General features: G+C 34.1%; 1 protein-coding gene across 1 annotated transcript in view; it reads right to left on the reverse strand.

Annotated features, from left to right (window-relative positions):
* SLC27A6 (solute carrier family 27 member 6) overlaps positions 1-21915 on the reverse strand; it is a 40828-nt gene that overhangs the window by 9462 nt on the left and 9451 nt on the right. The window contains exons 3-7 of the mRNA XM_084225117.1: positions 20149-20307; positions 18978-19102; positions 8542-8736; positions 2065-2155; positions 82-280 (exon numbers count right to left, since the gene is read on the reverse strand). Coding sequence (XP_084081243.1) covers positions 82-280; positions 2065-2155; positions 8542-8736; positions 18978-19102; positions 20149-20307 — 769 coding nt within the window. The remainder of the gene's footprint in view (positions 1-81; positions 281-2064; positions 2156-8541; positions 8737-18977; positions 19103-20148; positions 20308-21915) is intronic.

Consider the following 21915-nt stretch of genomic DNA (forward strand, 5'->3'; position numbering starts at 1 on the left):
CCAGTTGAAAACAAATCCAACCCCATTATTCCATTCTATATATCTTTAATTAAGAAATATGAAAAGAAACAATAACTGTACCTGAAGGTATCTCCAATCCTGTCCCAAAAATACAGAAAATTGTCATGGTCTTGAACCATTAGATCTCCAGTATTAAAATAAAGATCTCCCTTCTTAAATACCTCACAGAGTAATTTCTTTTCTGTGTGTCTTTTACTGCCAGCATAACCAAAGAAGGGGTTCTTTGCATTGACTTTGGAGATCAGAAGACCAGCTTCACCTATACAGAGAAGGTGAAAGAAGATAAATCCAAAATATCATTGGACATTTCTGTACTTGACATTAATATTGCTTACAGTATTGTACACGCAAATTCACATTCATTTATATTTCTTCCTGGTGGCTCACCAGTTTTCTCCCAGAAGGGTCATCTGTCTATTGTAAGCTCACTAGTAGTTTATAAACCTCTGAAAGTGCACCATTCAAGTTAATATTGAATTGACTCCACACATGTTACTGAATTTCCATGAGGAGTGTCAGCTTTATCAGCTTCCTAATGAAAAACTAGTGTTAATCAGAAGCAGGTGCTCAGCCCAGGCACTATGTTCCTCTTTAATCTCTTTTCAGAACTTCTGAGAACACTGAAATTACCTCAGTTGGTTGGAGCCTGGTGTTAATAACACTGAGCTTGTGGGTTTAATCCCTGTGGGGACCATTCACTTAAAGAGTTTGACTTGATCCTTGTGTGTCCCTTCCAACTCAGAATATTCTGTGATTTTGTGACTTCTTAAGAATATTCACTAAAGTGATATAGCATCATCAGTTTACTTTTTGGTGTAAAAAACAAAAGTTTAACACAATTTTTTTTCCTCAAAAAGTAGGGAGAGCAGGGGAAAGGATTATCCTCTTATGCTTGTAGAGTGCCAGGGTATTACTTTGCAGAGTATGGAATAATTGTATGAAATAACCTTTTTGGGAGTAGGTTCTAAACAATATAGCTTAAGAGTTCCATTAGTTTGTAACAGAGACAAGAGATATATTTGAAAATATATCAAAATGCTTCCAAAAGTAGGCACAATTTTTAATTTAAAAATGCCTCCTTTAAAAAAGCTTTTCCCATCAACTGGTAGTGTTTAAAGTAGAAGTATTTAGTTCACTGGAACTATCACTACAGCCATAATGCTCTGAAAAAATAAGACATGGGTAAGACAAAGATTATAGACCAAGATAATACTTTTCATTAGACTGAGTGGTGTAATTGGAAAAGAATTAGACCAAGTGTCTAATTAGAGCATGTGTTTCCTTCACAGGTCAGTCTGGCATCCATACAGATAAATGCCTATAAAATTTCAGATTTTGGTGACATAGCATCTTCAAAGTGCCTATGTTTGATTTCCAGCTGTTAGAGAATCTCATAACTCCTCTGAAAAATCTGTGTTAGCTCCCTATTAAAGTTGTCTGCCTGACTGTTAATATGAATTTTTCTTCCTCCAGTTTCAGCTGTCTGCTTAGAGTTCAATGTACGTTCCAGTATGTAGGAACGCTTTGAAAATTTGTGTAATCATGATTTTTGGTAAATACTTTTAGAACAGCTATAATCAAGCAGTTTTGGTTTTCTGTTGTTTTTTGGGGTTTTTTTTTAATTATTAAGCTAAGTCACATCACCTAGTCAGAAACACTTAATCTTTCATCAAAAAGCATTTTCTCTAATCCACCAGTCCTTCCTGTAGATCTCTTAGGCAACCATTTCCTTATGTTAACCTCCTTTAAAAAACACAGATGTCACCATGTATAAATTCAAAGATAATGCCATAGCATCACTTTTGAACACTACTCTTCTATGAATACATCCAAGGATCTCCTGAGCCCTTCTGATATCAGCACTGGTATGTTTAATGCTGTTTTATCTGAGATCAAAAATCATATTGCCTTTTTTCAGAGCAAAGAGTAATAGTTAATTTGGTAAACTGCCGTAACACAATAGCAAGGCTCCTTAAAACAACTCTCTGAAGTATTTTTATTAAAATCAATAGGCTGTAATATCCTATTAAAATACATACTTACCTTTCTTAACTTTTTCACACCAGCCATGCTTATTTCTAATTGGTTCATCTTTTTGGAAATCATACTTGATTAAATCAAATGGGAAAAAAAGCTGAAAAAGGGAAAAAGTCATCAGTTACTCATCTACACAGTGACATCTGGTGGCAGCAAATACACATAAGGAAACCTCTACTCCAGTCTTGCTCATCTGAAAGGAGAGTGCAGTTTCATTTAAAACTGAAAATACTCTGTATGTAAATTTATGCCATTTCCTGAAGGTAAGCAGCATCAAAACAGTTTTGTAAATGAAGACACAGAACTGTCCATTTGTTAAGTTTCTTACAAGTAAGTTATGGGATCTCCATCATCAATGAAAGAACAATGTGAGTCAGCATAATGGAAACATTATCTCTAGTATTTAAGTGACATTTAATCATGGTGGCTTACATGATGTGTTCTTGGGGTCTTCTGGCACTGAAAACAGCTACCAAGGGAAAGGCCTCACAAAGAAAAATCTGCTTCCTGTTGGGCTTTACTGTTGCTTAATTAGCCTCAGCTCTTCCCTCTTGCCTTCTGAGGCTGCTGTATGGTGATGGGAAGTGAGCACCAGCAGAAGGGTACATTCTGCCATGGCTCCAAGCAAACTGAAGGACAAGATACTCTATCAAAACTAGCAACTGCAGCACTTTTTTTTCACTACTTCTTCTTTTTTTTTTTTTCTTGAATATACAGCATGTGACTATTATTTTGCTTTATTTTTTCTGCTATGATATGAATCCAAACTGGACCTTTAGGGGACACTTCCTGATACTATTTGGACAACTGTGTTTGCAGTGGTCCAAATTGTCTCTTTATTACTCTAAAGAGACATTTTGCCCTGCTTCGGATTCCATGTTGCCTTCCCAAAAGGAAATGTATCAGCAATCTTTAACAACTAGTGAAACCAATTGCTTTCTCCTGAGAATTCTTGGCAATAGGGGAACAATTTTGTAAAACATTAATACAGACCTGCACTCTTCACAATAAAGAAATGCAATATAACTTAAGGGGGGTTATATGGACTGAAGTAAAGGGTAGGATGTTAAAACATAAATCTCTTTCCTTTTCTGCCACTAACTTGGACTAAGAGTTGCATCCTTATCCTAATTTGAAATGTTGTTGTAAATAAATATTTTTTCTCAAAGAAATCTGAATAAAGAGCAACATGAATCCCACAATTTCAGTCTCATATGGACAAAATTGGTTCATTGAGTCCTTTCAATGTTCAGCACTGTGTCTTTCTTCTACCCTAAGTCTGAAACAAAAAGATATTTCTAACAGTTGATCAAAGGAAAAAGGTCATAGCCTGCAAAATAAAGTAATGATTCAAGAATGGGACACTATTTTAATTAAGTGAAGGGTAATTATTTTTATTAACATCAGATTAAATCATTTAACAAAGTCAAGAATTTGAGGGCCAGAAAGTTTGCCTCAATTAGAAAATAACTGATTATTCTTGAGGAACAGTGGGAGTGGGTCTTTTTTTTTTTGTTTTGTCTGTCTATATTTAAATGCTCCTCTTCTTCACTTTCTTTCTTTTTACATTGATATTTATTACTTTCATAGGTTTAATATGACAAAATGCAATGAGTAATATAAATAATAAGAATGAAAGGGTATAAAATTAAATATTGCTGTTTTTTAAGAATAGCTTAAAATAATGCACCATGCAAAGCAGTATTTTGACAAATACAGTTTTTGAGCTCTGAAAGAATGAAAAATTATTTTAAGTTGTTAAAAACACTCAGAAAATGTAATTCAGTATCTGAGATCATCTGAAAGCTGTTGACACTATTATTATATATAACTATACTACGTTGTATATATCTTCTTTTGCCTACAACTTGAGAGTATTAACAAGGCGTATTCCAATTAGGTTTCTGAAATAATAATCATGAAAATACACAATTAAAAGAAAGAACCACATCTTGTACTAAATATGTGTAATGAGACTATGCACGGTCTATGCAAACAGCTGTGCCTGCACAAAAGTCTTTTCCAAACTAAATCATTCTGTGATTCTAAGCAGCTTGCTTTTCATATTAAATACTAGAAAATGAAAGCAAATTATTTTGTCTGGGCACAGACTAACATTTGGTTCGCCTCATTATTTAAATTCTAATGGGAGAAGGACCTGAGCTGTTGAAGCATTACCATATTATTTTCACAGAGTACTGCATGCAACATTCATCATTTTAATCTACATCTTACTCTCTGAAGCACAACATAAATGTGGCAAACAAAACGCATCATTTAGTGAGCTGAAACTGAAAGTGTGTTAATGTGCAGCATTGTCTACTACTATGCTGCCTAGATGTTATCTAATAACAGCTTCCCTCACCCGTTTTATTTTTTAATTGATTGGAAATATGTGAATTTGAATATTGTTTTGAAAGTAGTTTTGACATTCCTAATGTTTCAACTTGCAGAGAATGCTCAGAGAACCTTTACCAGAAAATAGAGATCACAAGCTTTTTATTACTGGTTTTAAAGATGAAGTATTTTTGAATTCTCTTGGAGAGTATCAGTTTCAAAAACAAAACATTACAAGTACTAGATTTAGTTTCAAGCATCTTTAAAAACTGAAATGTAAGAAAAAAAATTTGGAGCATAGTGTTATCACATCCTAGAGACAGTTTTAAAAATACACTTCAAATGCCTTATTTACACTGTAAAGAGCAGATGCATAGGTACTCCACACAACTTTGTGAGTCAAAGTAAACAAAACCAAGAAACAAATATTTTATGCTATGCTTGATATTAACTGAATCACAATATGTAAGAATAGAGTACCTTAGAAAACACTTGTAGCACTTTATTTTTGCTCAAAATTAGTCAAAGGAGAAGAAACAATATTAATTTTCATTGGCCAATGAACTTAGGAGCTTCCATTGCTTGGATTTACACATCAGTATTCTTCCTTTTAACCCAGTCTTCCAGGATTTTAAAATTTGCTTAAAACTAACTTTGTTTATTTTTAAACAAACTAATTTGTCTTCTGCCACAAGTTCTAGGACTGCATGAAGAAGTGCATAATACTAATTCTGAATGGCAGTGTGAAAGATCGAAATGTTTCTCCAGCTCAAAGCTGATTTTTTATCTATACAGTTTTTGTGTAAGAGATTTGGATTCCTGTGATATTTTGAATATCTTTGCTTAAAATAATGAGAAATTACATTTACAAATAAAGTTTTTTTCTTTTTCTCTCTTTTTTTTTTTTTACATAATGCTTTTCAGGTGAATGTGCCCTGGGTTATTTTTAGCCCTTCTTATAAGCTTCCTTGAATCTCATTAATCCTAAGCTCCCTTGTTGTCTGTCATGACTCAGAATTTATTTTAGTGTAAGAAAGAGATTCATATATTGATAGATACAACTGAGGGTCTTCAAGAGAGTCATCAAGATTTTTCCCATATCACATATATATAAATACACACATAATGTATGTCATACATAACATAATTGATTATTAACATTACCTAGACACGTATGTATGTCAGATGTAAAGATTAAACAGAAATTTATTATATTACTCTGTTAATCAAGACGTATTTTTTGTAAAACATTTTAAGTTCCACCAGCTGAAAAGCTATTCAGAGGCTTCTACTTTTCTGTTCATTGACTCTATGTAAACATCTTTATTGAAAGATTTATTCATATTCTACAGGGAGGCTTTCAAGCACATGAACCAATCCCTCTTATATAAAGAAAGTGTGAAAAGAAAGAAGTGCAAACAATAGCACTGCTTTTAGTTAACATCTTAAATACAGTGATTTCTACCAACTGCTGTAACATTTCATCTGTTTCTTTCTATTACCTTATGTCTATTTCTATGAAAATAAATGTGTTCTATAGAACCTTAACATTTATCACAAGCATTTAGCCCCAGCCCTTAGCAGTTACTGGTAGAAAAGTTACTTTGCTCTCTCAGAGCTCAGGTTGCCTCTTAAAGCTGTACTTTTTATCTGTATTTCACCTTTACAAACTGTGCCATTGTCACTACCTACAACAGAATGCACTCCTATTTTTTTTTCTTTCTGTCCACCCTTCCCCCCACTAAAAATTTTATACTTTGAAACTTTCTGCTATTACTCCTTCTATACTCACAATACCTGCATCTATTAGGCTTTGTACTGCATTTACTTTGTTGCAAGCTGTGCAATTACGCTGTAGGAGCAAGTTTCTTCCTTCTCCTTTAGTATATCACATATATGAACACCTCTTTTTCCCACTTTCTCAGTTCTGTTTCTTTCTATTCTAGAAACAGGTGTTCAGGAAATCCCTAGAAAGCATGTTAAAGGTTATCTCATGTTGTCCTGCGTGTCAAGAGAATGTTCCAAAACATATTGCAGCATTTATTTGAAGAAACAACAAATGTTACGGACTGGGGGGCTGGGCCTTGTCTGTGCCATTGTCTGCTTTACAGCAGGAGACAGATTTTCTTTCCAACCTCAGTTCTTTCACAAGTCAACAGATCAGAAATTATGCTCTCTCCTGTACATATCACTAGTTGTCGAGTGGATGTCATTTAGACTGAAGTAAAACAAACAACAGCTACACTTCACAAGGCATTGTTTAGTAACCTGCAAGCTGCAAAATGTATTAAAAACCTCCCAGAACGAATGCCCAAAGGAAGCAAAAATTAACTTACCTATGGCAATAAAATACGTATTTAGTATCGCATGCAAAATCCACACACTACTTGATGAAAAATACAGAAGATTAAATACATATGCAGGTAGTTTCAAGTTTAACCTTTATCTGCTGTAGACTTCACAAGGTATTTCAAAAAGGTTAATGACTTATGACAAAATCTGCCAAAAGTCCTGTAATACTGAAAACAAGTTTACTTAAGTTTGGAACACATGCAAAATCTTGTAAGTATTTAAAGCATTAGGCTTAGAAAAGTCTGAAACAAAAATGAACATCAGCTGTAAGGCTCCTGGTTCACTTACTACTCCCTAAATTCCAGATCTCTGATTTCTTGCAGCAGTTCTGGACCCTTATGGAGATATCCAACAGCACTGGATGGTCACTGGATGGAGCATCAATCCTCACTGCAGTCTGAGTTCCTGTCCAAGAAGTGAAGAATTCCTCTGGCCCCAGTGTGTAAAGCAGTCTGTGTAGTGACTGTACTGTGGTGATGGAGTATTGAAATTGAGGACCCTGAAACATACTGCCTAGAAACCTATTTACATGGCATCAGAAGATAACTCTGTTGTATTTCCAAACAATGGTTTTACATTACTCCTTTAAAAAGTTGTGTCAGGACATTTTGCTATCAGCTTTCCTAAGGAGCACAAATGTCATTTAAGTCAAGGGGACTTGTATATAGATATACACTAACAATTTAAAATTCTAGGCAATGTAGAATTATTTATTCTACTATTTATTTCAAGAAGAGTAAAAACTGGCATAAACAGCAACATAATGATAAATATGCAGTCTCCTTGCAAAAAGGCTAGACATCTTTCATATTATTAGCTAAAGCTTGGGACACGTTCCTTTGTTTGGGATTTTCAAATTGTTTTTAAAAGACTGTCCTTACAGGATCAAAAAGAAAAAAATCCATCTGTGAATTTTAAGCAGAAATAATTTCTTCATTTACTCAGAAGGACCGGGGGAAGTCATAATGTGTGATATAACTAATATATCAACATATAAATCCTTCTCCCCAAAATATATGACTGCCATTTTCAAAGCTGATGAAATACAGAACAGTTTTTTTTCTACTTTCAGTAGCCTAGAACACAGCAAACACCTACAGTCAACTGTAGATAAAGGGGTATAGCATTTTAAAATTAATAATCTTGCCAAGTATTCTCTGTCACAATACCTCAACAGTGATTATATATGTATTGTGTTATGTTTAACATTTCTGAATACTGATACAGGCTAGATGTAGTTTGAGTTAATTATGCTGATTTGCACCTAGGTATAAAATATATATTAACTTTGTATCTGTCTATATGTTAAAGTATGTAATTATTACAACATATTAATTATTATTAATTCCCATTTATGCCAAATATTTACATAGCAGTATGCAATATAAACATACTATATAAGCACATCTCTAACTATAATTTGTAGAACAGTAAATGAGAATAGGAAATCTGTAGTCTTTTTTTAGCGATGAGGAGTTCTTAGGTATTAAAATAAATCCAACTTTTTTCTTTTGTCCTCTAATGTAGTAGAGACCTGAAACTATACTTGGCAACTGTCAGATTACTCAAAACTTTCAGAAGAGAGCCAAAGCCTTTTTGATTCTTGTGAAGTCTATCAAAAATCTCAGTGTTTCTGCTGAGTGTACAGCTGGATTGGGTGCCAAGATTTTACAGAGGGTCAACTAACTTGCAATAACCAAGTTAGAAAATTTATCTTGGACTTACGACTGTATTACAACTAAGAAAAACAATTTTTCAGCACTCCTACTAGGTAGAATGTAAATAAATAGTCACCTTATAGAAGAAATTGCTGCGCCCAACAGATCCAATTTTTCCCGTGTGGTTCATGAAACAAATGTTTCCTTCAGTAGCACCATAGAACTCACAGATCTTAATAGCACCAAATCTGTCCAAAAATTCCCTCCATACATCATTTCTTACTCCATTTCCAACTGCTAGTCGGACTTTGTGATTTTTTTCTTCTTCCTTCTGTTAAAAAAAAGAAAAAAATATATAGTATACTGATAACTGCATTTGATTGGTGCATACATTGCAGGAAAAACAAAACTTCTTTGGAGTACTTCCAGTAAAAAAAAAAAAAAAAAAGAAAAGAAAAAATAACACTCAGGAAGTTAAAGAAAGCTGGCACAGCTGGTGGACAGCTGCAAAGCAGTAAGCTGCAATCTAAAACCTATTAACTTGTTGAACAAACAAATTATTTCCTGAAAATATTACTACCATGATTTATATAAACACGTCCATATTTTATAAGTTGTATTGTCTCACTCTATTTCTCCCCAGAGGAATTAAAAAATTGGGAAGAACAGAGAAAGACGGGAATTATTTCTGTCATGGGATTAAAGTCAGAAGAGATGAATAGTTACGTTCTTCTGTCTTCAGACTGATTATGAGGAAACAAACAGATTTCACACACTTGGTAAAATATGTTCCTTCCCACATATTGCGTATGAGTCATCTTCCTTACTTTTTTCAATATTAAGACTCACAAGGTTTTGTTCAATGTTAATGGAATATATTATTTCTTAGTGATCTTGAGTCTTTCAGGTCCCATCTTTACCATAACAAATACAATAGTATGTATCCAATTCAGAAAGATATTCTAATTATATTTATACATTCCCAAACATTGAGATTGCACGGACCACCTTCAGAACGCAATCATATTTAATCTGAAGTACCAGAAGGCAAAATATCTATACTGTTTGGATTTGTTTGGGGTTATTTTCTTTTAATTTCTCTTAGTTTAAAATATGACTCCCTTTTCAATCAATTCAAGTTGCAATACAGAATGCCCTAGAAGTGAGAGAGCTCAAATAAACATAGGTACAGTTTGTTATCACAGATTTTCAGAACTGCATAGCATTCTGCCACTGCAACTGTCTCTATACACATCTATCTACCTACACTCCTATATATGTATGCAAACACCTCTCTACATACAATCCACACATCTGCATATGTTCACATTCTTTTCATACATTCATATATGTATACATTCACATACATATACTACAGAAAACAGAGAGTTTCTATTTTCTACTTTTCGATTATGCCCCTTCCCACCCCCCACTAAACCAGTATGAATTAGTTATGTCTTCATAGTAAAAATCCATCTGAACACCTTTAGTCTCACATAAAAGCTCAGCAAATTATTTTTGTGAAGAGATCTGGTCAGCTGAGCGAAACAGAAATCTTTTGAACAATTTGGATATCAAAATCAGTAAAGCATCAACTGAGTACAGAGACAGTAGTGTTCCTCCAAGGCTTATATCTTGGACAAATTAGATTTTTCATGAGGATGGGAATTCTTCCTACTGTAACAAAAAATTGCAAACACTGTGGAATTTTAAGCTCCTCTAAATCACAAAGACCACTATGTTTTCTTCCCTCTTCAAAACCAGTAACTCACAGGAAGATAAAAATGTATTAATTCATCTTTAGAGTCTTCCTTCTGTAAAGTTACTTCTCTTGCTGAAAGGATTTGGCAAGGAAAGTACCTATTTCACTAGATGCAAGTAGGTGTCGGCAGATTACAATCTGAGGCATTATCCTGCAATTTTACCTCAAAACAGCATCACTCACCAGCCTCCCCTGGTCTCTGCCCATTTTGTTTCTATAAGAACCCAGTTCCTGCTTTTTTCCTTCTATCTTTAGATGTGAAAGTAATTTCTAAACACATAAGCCCATACTACACTGAATTCATGCTAAATCATTATGAACAAGAACTGCATTACACAACACTAAAATCTGACATGGATGTAGCCCGGAACAAAGTATCCAAAAATTGCCCACAGATGTCATTTTTCAGCAGCTTGTTTTTTCAACTTCAGACACAATATCACAATGCACAGTATAGGTTTTGACATACTTGAAATAATAACATCTGTTCTATTATATATTAAAATTCATTATATAGTCAAAGAACAACAATAATATTCTCATTTTTTTACAATAAAATGTTTCAGTGTTACTTTGAACTTAATCAGGAAAGCTTTTAATTTTTTTTTCTTCCTCCACAAAACTGTTCACGATTTTTAGAATATTCCTGTCAGCTCAACATAAAATTCAAAATGGATTATTTTCCTTGCAATTTAAATGCTAAACTGAAATGAAATGTGAAACTGAAATGTGTCCACAGCCAAACTGCAGTTATCTCTTGCTGATGCCACTGAAGTATTCAAATCTACTGCCTCTGCTATGATACAAAAAATAGCTCAAGATATACTTTAAAGGAAATTCTTTGTTCCACAATGAACAGAAAAGACAAACATATGCATATATATATACACAGAGTAATTGAGTCTTTCATAAGGCTAGGAACATTCAAAACCTCTAGAGACCAAGCTAATAAAAAAAACTTAGCTTCTACTATTTTTACTTTAAGAAAAATAAAAGCATTTATAGCTGTCTGCTGAAAAGATAGGATTTTTTCTAGTCTAGTTCACCTTCTAGGATGAACTAGAAGACAGTGGCCTACATGGATTATAGTGCTTGGGATTTTTTCCCAAAAGAACAAATACCCTATTATTTAAAAGTGCAGTAATTTCAGTTCCTCACATTACTTTGACTGGTTTATATTAATACAGCAGAAAGTTGTTTCTCTAGAGGAAAAGATACAGAGTAGTCCTGAGAGGACTACATCATCCCACTTTGCTTGTAATGTTAACACCTATCATCATCAACAATGCAATGTAAAACAATTTCAGTTTAGGAAGGGGTGCTGTCACAGTAGTCAGGCTTTTTTGCAAAAATACAAAGAAGGTGTATGATGTTATCAAGAACTGATCACAGAAAGCAGATTTCTTAAAAGGTAAAGGAGTAATTAGCTTCTTCACAACTAAGGTAGATCCACTGTTAGACTGCATTGCTGCAAGTGCGGTATTTGTGGTTTAGTCAGCCCCACCACAGCTGTACCTGTCTGTCAATACAAGACTCCCTGAAGAGCACTGCAGGCCTTTCTGGTGAAGACATGGGAACTGTAATGAATTTAGCAGCCTTTCAATTGTAAGAATGAAAATTATATGTACTTTCATCTCCCAGCAGGTTTAATAACTATGAAGAAAACTATTAAAATTAGGGAAACTTCAAGCAGTGAGTTTTACTCACATTAGTTTTACATGTGAGTAAATTAATACAGAAATATTTTATCTATTTTTATCTTTTTTATAACTAATACATGACATTAGTTCATGTTAGCTTTATGTGTAACTTTCAGTGTAAAGTGACCCACAGTAAATAAAACAGAGTTAGCCATTCTAACATCTGTCATCTGTTTTTAATATCAAACATCATCATATATATTATTGTCCGGATCACTGCTGAAGTCCAGCTCTTAGGACAGGCATGTTGGTATCCATAGGCACAGCGGCTGAATAGTTACAGAGTAAATCAAATGCTGCAAGTAAGAGAAGGGAAGGAAAAGAGATGATAATTGAACCAAATTACAAAAACATGGTTTAGTGATGAACACTTAGTGTCCTAATGAAAAAATAAATAAAACAAATATGCAGAAATTCATGCTTTAAACTGACTAGACCAAATAGGCTTTGAACTTCTGCCATTTTCAGATGGCATTTCATCAACTAGCTTACCTTTGGTACAATTAATAAAGTTAAAGGAGTAGAAGGAATTCCAAGGAGTCACCTAATACATCTCTTTTCCAGCAGAAAAGCTCTGTTATCCCCATGCCATTCTTGACACCTGATCAAGCTGTGGCACGTCAGCCAGATGCCCTGCGACAGTTGGTATGCAGCAATTGTGTGCATGTGTATTCTTAGCCCAGTGCAAAAACACTGTACCAAATTAACACTTCCCACGCTAAAAGCTGTATTTCCTTACAAAATCTCATTTACAAAGGACTCAGTGCCTTACCCTGGTCACCTACCACAAATAAGTCCAAATTGCATGTCCTCTAATAATTCAGTTATGACTTGTGTTTCTGAATTTACTAATAGCTCTCCACAGATAGTTAGGACAAGAGATTTTAGACCAACAGAATGTTGTAACATCTTTCCAAGGTTTCCAAAAATGTCTATTTATTTTCCCACACTTTGATTTTATTTTCTTAATTCAGAATGATTCTTAAATAAAATGGGGGTTCAATTTACATCCACTTATTTCTAACAGTAAAGGTGAAGCACTTTTTCAATACCTTTTTCATTGACATCAATGCATTAATAAGCAAGAACAGTTCTTACCATACCCCTGGAATTTTTTTCCATTCATTCTGCCGAGATCTTTGAACTATGTACCAAACATCTGCAGACATCATAAATCAGTTTGACACAATATGTCTCCATCTCTCGTGCTTGTTTCTTATGTATATTAACTAACTGACAAGTCAAGATCTGCCTTATTACATTAAACACCACATACCTGGGATTTTTCATCCAGCAGTCTTTTCTCCTTAAGTGCTCTCAATAAACGACTTGGACTATCTATGTGATTAAGCTGTTGGTAAATGCCTCTTAAAGGGCTATCAGCAGTATACTAACTGGTGCAGGAAGGATTCATGATTGCAGCTATATAAAAAAGGGCTGCATTTAAAGATTGCAGCTATATAAAAAAGGGCTGCATTTAAAGCAGCCGCTTTAAACAAACACAAGAAAACAAGTTCATTGCCTTTCTTTTATTATTTCTGCATAAGGAATATCCAAATGGGGAGAAGCAAAGACAGTTCAAGGAAAGGAGGCATGAATTGTTCTCTGTGTCATGGCCTTGATGAAACTGAAAGCAATCGCAGGGCCTGAGAATGCAAACATCTGTTAAATATTAAATATTATAAGAGAGATGACACAGGATTTGCATTCAAGTATTTACAATGTGTGTATGTAACAACACATTCACCAGTTCCTCTATCGATTAGCCCTGAAAAAGGGGCATCAGGTAGTGTATTAGACTGTAAAATGGGAGATATCTATATTATAGATATATTTTTCAAGATGCACATCCATGTTCATTATTTAGTAATGCCTAATTACAAACTGCAACTAGATTTTTTTAAACAAAACACATACCCAAATTTAAAAATACAAATAAAAGAGAACAGGAAGTGTGTGAAGAGATGCACCATAAGTAATGACAGGAAAAGTAGGAAAAGGACACATCTTTCTAGTTCAGAAACTGCTTGCTTGCTATTTAGTATAGCTCATTTTCACCCCATTTTTAATAATCAATCTCCTGAAAATCTGTTAGAATTATATTCTAAAAGAAGCTTTCTTCAATTAGCTCTTCAAAGAGTAATGTTTTGTTTAATGGTACTCCCATCTCCTCAGAAAATATATACCAACAAAAAAAAAGTCACTTTTGTCTGTGTTCCACCCAGTAATATGAAGTAGATAGTTGTATTTTTGGTGATTGTCCAGGAGCGCACTAGTCAAATCAAATCACACAAAATTTTTCAAAGGTCAGTTCAGAGAATTAAAGTGCATGCAGATTATTTCTTGTGGTGAATGTTACACACAATATTCTGTGAGCAATATGAAGCTTCCCTTTGTAAAAGCATGACTGTGATTTCCAGGCTTTAATATAAGCACATTTTCTGCATGACTCCACTTGTTTAACCCAAAAGACAAGTCTAAGAAAAACTGAAAGCTGGAAAGAGAGAAATTGTTCAAGTTGTATGACCTCATCAGTCATGATCCACCATGCCAGAATCCGCAGTTGACGTTGTAACTAGCCTTCAGCGCTGTTTTTATATGAAAAACTAATGCTTCCTAAGACAGTACAGAAATCATTTTCCACAAAGAAAATCTCAAAACCTTTTACCATTATTATTGGGGAGGATGAAAAAACAGACACAGGATCATCTGTGGCTACCAAGAGAGGTATGCCAGTATCTATAAGTATCAGAAGGCAGTAAGAAAAATAGGTGGGTTTATAATCTGTTTTAAAGCCACTTTTCAAAAATTATACTGTTGTAGTTATGGCAGCTGAAAACAAGATGTTTGCTGCAACATACAGTCTGTTCTTTATAAGGTCAAATGATACAGTCTAGAGAGAAAAAAATACAAGCTTCCAAATCTCATGGCCTTTTCTAAGCTTTAATTTAAGATGTGCTGGATATGTTCTTAGTATAAAAGTTATATTTTCTCTAACAGTATGTACAAACAATGTTCAATTTTATTTTAGGCACTGCTGATACTGCAGTAAGAAATACTTGGATTAAGAATGATGTCTTCTTATGATATGTGCAAATGGTTTCAGATTTTTTTTTTAAAGGATAGGTCACTACAAGAATAAACAAATGGCAAAATTCACCCCTGTAAATTAAATTTTAATGACATACAGAGATTCTTAACAGCCTTCCCATGGAAGCTACAGACGTGGTTATTTGTAACTGTATCACATTACTGGTTTAGGGTATTCAATAAAATATTTATGTCAAAAATCTGCAAGGGGCTTAATAAATTTCCACTCCACATTTTAAGGATATCAGAAAGAACAATTTCCAGTACCAAGCATAAATTGAGCTAAACTTTAATGGGAAATAAAATGCGATTACAAGTAAAAACTGCATTGTAGAAAAGTGCCTCATGACTAATTTCTCATTGCTTATGTGACCATTAAATTCCCTTCCTTTAAGGAAAACTGCTTCTCGGTGAGAGACAGTGCTATCCAACTACATAAACCCCATCCTTACATCACTTTCCACAACACTTTAGTCAGCTGCAGGGATATAAATAGTCATTCTGTTTCCTTATCCCAGTAGCACTGAATTCCTTGTTTTCACCTTCTACACTACTATTGTTCTAACACAGAAGAATTTTAACACAATAAATCCCTAAGCATCTTCTCTGAAGTAATTTCAGAGAGCTTAATCCTATGCAAAGAAACTTTGGCCAAACTTTATCTAAAAGAGAGACTGTCTTGCCTCAGATTAACAAAACAAAGTCTGAAAGCTGATAAGCATGGTCTTATACACTTACGTAACCCCAAGGAAATAAGAAATATTACCTGTGCCAGATGATAACACTGTCTCAATACAGTGGACATAAGTGGACATAAAACAGGACACATATTAAAAGGGAAGTTGTAAGCAATGACACAATTATTTGTGACACAGATTTTTGAATAGAAGCAGAAGTAAATTCTGGTTTTAATAGAGAGCTTACCTATGTCATGCAAGGTACCATAAGTCATACAAATACTGTCATACAGCATCACAGCTTACTAAAGTAGAAAACATGACATAAAGGTTAAGGACACTGATTTCTACCCTCTGTTTGTAACACTTTTCAGGATGCTGGTGTCCTTTACACAAAAGCAGGGAAGAGATGCTGTATTGCCATTCCCATCTTTCCAAAAGCTTCAGGATGCAATGCATTATTAAATAGATCCTTATGTCAAATTTGAAATAAATCTGCAACTGCCTTTGGAAGACTTAGTCTATAGTTCAGATGCTAAAATTTAAATTAGTTGCAAGTGTCTAAGAAAAATGTATCCACAGATTAGTAGAGAAGTACTTCCAAGGCTTTTGCTAAGAGGCAATACAGGGAGCTCTGCTATGCCATACTCTTGTAGTTTTTCAGATCATTGTTAATAGAGACTTTGAGACTTTGAGCAGTGTCAGCCAGCAAGACCAATTTCTCAATTTTCTGAATATTCTTCTTCACTGGAGTAGTCATGCTAGTATCTTACAGACTGATCCATTCTGTAGCTACTGATGGCTATTAGCCATCAATGCTGGTCATTGTATTTGCCTACAATCAAAATGCTGCAGAAGTAGTATTTGGAAGAGGATAGGCATGAGGATTACTCATATGGAAACCCAGCAAAATCTATGAATGTCACATAAAGCCAGATCTTTTTGTACTCGTACCTAAGGAAAAAAGACAACTTCCTTTTCTAACAAATGTTCTTTCCAGACAACAGATTACTAAACCAAACTGGATACAGAATAACCTCAGAAAAATTTGCTGCAAGAGTCTTCAAGAGCTTTTGCAGATGTGAGTGGGAGGCAGAATGATCAAACAAGACAAAACCAATAGGGAAATCTCAGCCAAGAGCCTATATGCAACACAGAGACTTGCCCAACATTCAATCCAGAATTCATGAAGTTTGAGGCCACAGCATGGACTGCAACTGTAAACAATATACCATTTATTTCAGGTTTAGTGATAAAAGAAAAAAATTAAGAAATTGCTATGGATTTAATCTGGGTTGATTAGAAGGGCTTTGTAGCACTCTAATCTCATGAACAGTAGCCACATAATATCCTGACAGAACTTTAAAATGCGCCATATCTTTCTCATGCTGCTAGCATACGTAGTACTTCTACATTAACAAAACTTAAATCGGGAATCTAACTTAGGTAATTGTTTTGCTTATTTGAAAACTAACAGTAAATATCATATTTAAAGACTTTCCATTTATTTGTGTGAACATGTTTCTCTTCGAGTTTTAGCATGACAGATACTTAATATTTTTCTTCAAGTACCTAGCTGTCAAACTGATTTGTTTTATAATTTGAATTTTTCTTGAGGAGGCTTAGCAAGCAAGCAAAAACAAAACAAAACAAAACCCTGTAGCCTCACAGAAGAAAGAGTTTAGATATGCCAGTTCCTAAAAAGTATGCACATAAATTAACAAATAGAAGAGTTATACAGTTAATGAATAGTTAATGATTGTATAACCTCTATATGCAGTATATAAATAGTTAAGGATGGTATAAATTACTTTATTTGCACAATTTAAAATTGCTTTAACTTCACGGTGGCTTGGTAAAGATTGAAAAATAGAAGAGTTTGTTTCAGAAATTAAGTATATTTATCTATAATTTGTGCTTTAAGATAAAAAAAAGAGTGGGAAAAGAAGCCATGCTCTCCCTGCACAGTAAGAGAATAGAAAAAGTGAATAATTAATATCTCACACTGCAAACAGAGCAGAAGTTATAAAGTTTTGGTGAGAAAGAAAATAACTTTGTGGAAATCAAGTTAGCCTACAATGAAGAAAAAAACCCCAAAATTTATAAAAACTCTGCCTCCCCAATGCCTTGACTTTTCTTATAATTTATAACTTGATTTTTTGTTATCAACTAAGTTTTGTTTATATTACTAGAAAGTTAAAATCCCCCAAACAAATAAAAATTTAAGACAAAGAAAATCCCAAGACCTAACCCCCACAAAAAAAAAAAAAAAAAACCCACAAAAAACAATCAGAGAAGGTTTCACTATTCTGGTTTCTTCATCAGCACCATGGTCTTCACCAGGCAGCATCCATGCTCCCTTTAATTCAAGAACTTGTACTTTACTGGGGCACACATGGATAGAGCAATTGGATACATGACCCACAACTACATTGCTTAAACATACTTTTGAAAATTTTCCTCAGGGAAAAGCAATCCAATGACCTTTTCCATTCTTTGGTCAGCAACTCCAATATTAACGCGAATTATTATTCTGTTGGAAAACAAGACTGATTTGCATTCTCTTATTTTAGAATACTGCTTAAGGATGATGTTAATAATTATCAAATTAAATACTTTGGGTTACTGGTACCTTTTTCTAAGAGATGAGTCATTTTAATAAAATTCAATGAAAAGGAAATAAACCACTGATTATTTTTTTTGAAATAACAAAATGAAATTATGATAAAGGCAAAGGAAGGCTTTTCAAAGAGATTAGCAGTTGCACAGCATCCAACTTCTGTATATTTTCACAAAATTCTTTCTGTTCTCCTAAATATTTGTTGTCTAGAATAGTTCTATCATTGGGAAAGTTTGTTCAAATGTTTCACTTTGAACAAAAAGTGCTAACCTAGACCAAGCCCCTTCCAAGTTTAAACATTTTATTTAGATGGTCTCAGAATATGCACACTTCACAAAACAAAACAGTGCTAACAAAACATGAGACCTCTGACACACACAGTTGCCAAAAAAAGTTCTGAAAATTCAGAAAAGGCATTGAAAAGTATTCCTGGTTTTTTTAACTTAGCTTGCAAAATTCCATGAAACAGTACTTTTTCACCAAATGATACTGAATCAGTTTTTAGTCTCAAAATAATTCCTTATAATACTTTTAGTATATCTTCATGATTCAATCCATTATTTTTATTAAGAATCTACATATCACCAAATATTTGCAGAACCTCACATAAAAGGAAGGGCAGAAGTACATGCCAAATACAGTTTAATTTCCCTTTTAGCATACCCACATGAAGAAAAATAAATGTACTGACAGATTAATAGGCATCACTTTGATTCCACTTACCACTGGTTGATTGCAAAGGTAACGGCAAAGTTCTCCAATGTACTGGATGACAGTCACATTGTACCTTCTGCAGTCATTCCAAAACTGACTAGCTGAGAACTTCTTTTTTAACACACAGGTTGCGCCTTTATGGAAACAGTAGGGAAGATGAAATTAGGCAATTGCTCTGTGTGGCAGCTTAGCTATAAAACAGATCATCTGAGGAACAAAGGCAGCCTTGCTCAGAGAACTATGTGGTATTTAAGCTGTTTTATTTGAAGAAATGTGTTCAAACCTGGTAGACAAAGAAGGCAGAGGAAATCAGCCTCCTGACTGAGACAGCAATGCAAGAGATCAGAGCTTAAAAACAAGAAGTCAGCTTCTCTTCTTACAACACTGTTGGTGTTGTAAGGTATTTTAAAAGTTTAACCTGAACTCTTGTGTTCAAGCATTTAACTGAAAATACCCAGAAGATTCAGGCTGATTAGTAAATCATGTGGGTATCACTGAAGCCTTATTTCTCATGAAAGTATTCATTAATCCAGATTCAGACAGAATTAACCCATAATACAATGATCTTTCCCTTGCTCTGACTTGAACTTGATGCATAAGGAAACAAAGTATTTGCCATGGAGTTCCAAATAAATCTTTTCTAAAAGAGTCATTAAGGACACCTATATTGTCTCAGTAATACATCTGATTTATTGCCAGTGTCAAAACAGTACACAAGTCAAATGGATAAGAAGTTATATGAGATTTGAAAATACATTTAAAAGCTCATACAGTCTGTAGTAGTCAATATATTTGTCAATATTTTAAGTTCACCAAATACATTTAAATTATATTCTACTGTACAATGCTTAGTCGTACATACACTAATGTGCCATACACACTGCCAAAATACTGCATATGTTCTTAACTTCCTTTTGACCTAAATATAAAGAAGTCAAAACATATGTGATGCAAATTGTGATAACTAATTCTTCTCCACAAAAAGAGCTTGTAGAGATCCCTTGTTAGTACAAAACATCCCCTCTCCCCAAAATACACAGCTATTCCAAAAATGACTACTCACTGAATTTGAGCAAAGCATTAGTTTCCCTAGGGGTAGAGAACCCCTAGGGAAAAATGTGTTTTAGACATTTTTATAATAATTAACTCTCTATTAACAGCAAAAGCAAAGAAGCCATACCCAACTGAATGCATCCACCAATGCCAAGAAGAGAAGCTGCACTGTGATAAAGAGGCAGAGTAATATAAATGATGTCTTCTGAAGTAGCACCAAAAGCCCATAGTCCAGCAGCTCCTTTAAGAATCTGTAAATGACTAATGACTGCTGCCTTTGGAAGACCTGTAATAAAATCAAAATAATGCATTAAAGTATTTCTTAAAGGGAATCTGTGTATAAGTCAATTCCTACTTCTGTAATCAAATTGTCAAACATCTTTTTAGATGGCTATAAATAGACAATTGGCTGTTTAATACAATATTGCACGTTAATGTACACATAAAAATTAGCCAGTTTGTAACCTCATCTCTTTGCTATTTAGTTTAATGTCTCATCCATTCAAGTAAGTGGAAACATGAAGATACACAATGGTTTGCCGCTAGCAAATTATATAAAGCAAGAAGGGACAAAAAATTTACTGTAGATATGGATTTCTTTCAACATAAAGAGGCATCACACCAGGTCTTGTTCAGGCAAGAGTCATAGTGATTGTAAGGTAAATAAGAAAGGTATGGGATCCACATGGAGTAGGTCACACAGCGGGTGCTTACCTAAGAATCTTTCTATTTGTTTTGGAACTCTATAAAATCTATGACAAATTAATAAAAAAGAAAAAATCTGTGAGAAGACCAGATCAGTTGGGTTCTTCTGAATTAGTTTCTTAAGTTCAGCACAGCACTTCTCTTCAGCAACATGCAGACTCACAGGCAAGGGCTTCTTGGGCTACTACTCTGGTACCTATTAATCTGAGTAGGGGATAATATATGTGTTCTCAAACACACACACACAACTTTCAGTCTGAGACAGAATGATGATGAACAGTGAGAACAGTTCAATACTTCAAAAAATATAATGATTCATAAAGTTTTCTCACCTATTCTTGCAAAGCTATTGTTCATTTGAAGACTTAGCTAGAGCTGGAAGTATAATCTGTGGAGAGTTGAGCCACCCTCCAGGCTCATCCACTTTTCTACACTTAAGTGAAAAGGGAATATGCCTAGGTTGCCAATAAATTGCTTATAGCAAGAAGTTTTCTACAGTCTTGAGTTTTTACTTCTGCCTTTACAGAGAGGTTACTACAGACTGTGCAAAATACTCCTTTCTTTTAACTAAGATTATCAGTCAAAACGTGAAAATGTTCAGTAACTCAAAATTAGCTATTCCATACTCTTCAGACTACACAAACCTTACAATTTTAGTTACATAGTACATAATAGAAATTCAATGTAAATTCATGTATTTTGTACAAAGTTTCAAAAATATCTTAAATTCTACATAACTGAAACTTGAGACTTCACAGAGATACTCTGATTCTAATTGTAAGAACAAAATCATCCCACCTGGATAATTCTGTAACTTTTTTTAGCTAATTTAACTTCTAACTCTTAACAAGCAAGCTTAAGCATATTTCTATTAGCAGTATTACAAATAAAACCTCATCTCTTGACAATATTTATAACTTCCTAACTTGTTCTTGAGACTGATGTTCTTATTTCCTAATTTTTCCTGAGAACCTGAAGCAAATAAATTATTATTTGTATTAAGGAACAAAGCCTCAAACCACATATGCATTTTCAATCTTCATGTGGCTAAAACTGTTGTGTTCAATTGAATGAGAATGCCAATCCACTCAGCTTAAAGACAATGCTGCCTTTCATGTCAGCGATCAGGTTTTTTTAAGTCTTAGCTTCTTAGCTGCTGGAGCACAATTCAGACATCTGTTTCTAAACT

Source organism: Fringilla coelebs, assembly GCF_963513975.1.
Source record: "Fringilla coelebs genome assembly, chromosome: Z".
In the NCBI taxonomy this organism is placed as follows: domain Eukaryota; kingdom Metazoa; phylum Chordata; class Aves; order Passeriformes; family Fringillidae; genus Fringilla; species Fringilla coelebs.